The sequence below is a fragment of the Octopus bimaculoides genome, chromosome 19 (genome assembly GCF_001194135.2).
Source record: "Octopus bimaculoides isolate UCB-OBI-ISO-001 chromosome 19, ASM119413v2, whole genome shotgun sequence".
NCBI lineage: Eukaryota > Metazoa > Mollusca > Cephalopoda > Octopoda > Octopodidae > Octopus > Octopus bimaculoides.
In genome coordinates, this window is record NC_068999.1 from 23,981,949 (window position 1) to 23,984,050 (window position 2,102).

Genomic DNA, 2,102 nt, shown 5'->3' on the forward strand with positions numbered 1-2,102 from the left:
ATGAATATATGCACACACATGATTTCCTCAAGGTTAAAAACCAGAAAAAAGAGTTTTCTCACTTTCTTAGCTCTTATTCTGTAGCAAAACAAACATCAAAAATATTGATTTCTCATATACAGACAAGGTTTCAAGTTTATAAAGAAGAGAAATGAGATTGAGTAAAGCATATACATTTGTCAAGTGTCCTTACGTGTAAAAAAAGTATAATGTATATTTTTTAATATACCTATGTCATGTCATTATTTTTATTTTTCCACATTGTGATTGATACATATTTACATGTATTGTGTTCCCTCTTAGTGGCCTTAATTCTGATGCATGTGTGAAGCATATCACAGAAAATATGTCATGATATGTGTTGTGACTGCAAAGCTTACTTAATGTATGTGTGCATGTTTGTTTGCTTTGTACCAACAAAAAGAAAAAAAATCACAATGATATAAAAGCTGCATAAAAAATAATTTATTTAAAACACGTTACATAAAAGAAAACATGTGGTTACCACAAAATTAAATTAATACAGATTTCAAATATTTTTAAAATCAGAGAAAAGTAGAAAATCTTGGAAAGATTTTGGCAAAGGGAGCTTTGAGACATTAAGGTAAAATAATCTTCCCAGATAATGGCGTATCCATATTCTGCTAATTTGCAGAAGTGTTAGTGGCTGCTGAATAAAAGAAAACCAGTCATTTTGGTCAACAGTAGTCCAATCAGCAGTAACATCATCAGAATTCTGTATATAATATCGAATATGATCTTTATCAAAACCAATCAGTATGAACTGTTTAATGACTTTTTTAGCCCCTTTTAAAAATGCAAGCTTTACAGGGCAAGATGTTTCTGGAGCTTGAGTGGGACAACTATAAGAAGCAACATGACTTGTATACTTCAATAACGATTCAACAGCTTCAAATCGTCCGCTGTTCAAAGCGTACCATAAAGGTGTTCGATATTGATTGTCTAAAATATTCAAATCCAGCCCAGCCTCTAGCATGTCTTCAATGCATTCAGTGTGACCTAGAGAAAAAGAACAAAGTATTAAGAAAGAACTGAAGTTAACAATAAGATTTTAAAACTGTATCAAATAAAGGATAAAAATCAATTATTTACATTATGTGCATGCATAGATTTATATCTTTGTATATATGTAAACTTACATATATACATACACATGCATATATACATATCACATACATGTATGTGTATATGGAAATAGGAACTTTATTATTCCAAACTAACTGCTTAAGACTGATGGAAGATATGTAAATGCAGTACTGCGACATAGTTGTTTTTAATGAAAAGTATGAAAGAAAATCTGTTCCCCATATATACAAATATATTCATATAATATATAAAATTCATATATATATATATATATATATATATATATATATATATATATAGGGACAGGTGTGGCTATGTGGTAAGAAGCATGCTTCCAAACCATATGGTTCTGGGTTCAGCCCCACTGCATGGCACCTTGGACAACTGCCTTCTATTATAGCCTCAGGCCGATCAAAGCCTTGTGAGTGAATTTGGTAGGTAAAACCTAAGAAAAAAGCCCATTTTATGCAGGTGCCATGTAAAAAGCACTTAAGAGTGCTGATGCCAGTGTCATGTTAAAAGCACCCAGTCCCAGTGGTTGGTGTTAGAGAAGTGATCCAGCCATAGAACCAGGCCAATTCAGACTGGAATCTGGTGTAGCTCTCTGGCTTGCCAGTTCCATCAAACTTTCCATCCCATACCAGCATGAAAAATAGTTGTTAAAGGATGATGATGTGTGTGTCTTTGCATCTGTTTTTGTCCTCCATCACTGCTTGACATTCGGTGTTGGTTTGTTTACATCTCTGTAACTTAGTGGTTTGGCAAAATGAACAAATAGAATAAGTACCAAATTAAAGAATAAAAAAAGTACTGGGGTTGATTTGACTAAAAACTTTTCAAAGCAATGCCCCTGCATGGCTGCAGTCTAATGACTGAAACAAGTAAAAGATAAAATATGTATGATGATGATGATATATGTATGTGTGTGTGTGTGTGTGTGTGTGTGTGTGTGTGTATGTATATATATATATATATATATATATATATATATATAT

General features: G+C 32.4%; 1 protein-coding gene across 3 annotated transcripts in view; it reads right to left on the reverse strand.

The window, feature by feature from the left end:
- Window positions 1-443: 443 nt before the first annotated feature.
- Window positions 444-2,102, reverse strand: part of LOC106873099 (ankyrin repeat and SOCS box protein 3) — a 22,429-nt gene continuing 20,770 nt past the window's right edge. For all 3 annotated transcript variants that reach the window (XM_052974779.1, XM_014920325.2, XM_052974780.1), the window contains one exon: window positions 444-1,020. In XM_052974779.1, the coding sequence (XP_052830739.1) occupies window positions 530-1,020 (491 nt within the window). In that variant the 3' untranslated portion in view covers window positions 444-529. The remainder of the gene's footprint in view (window positions 1,021-2,102) is intronic.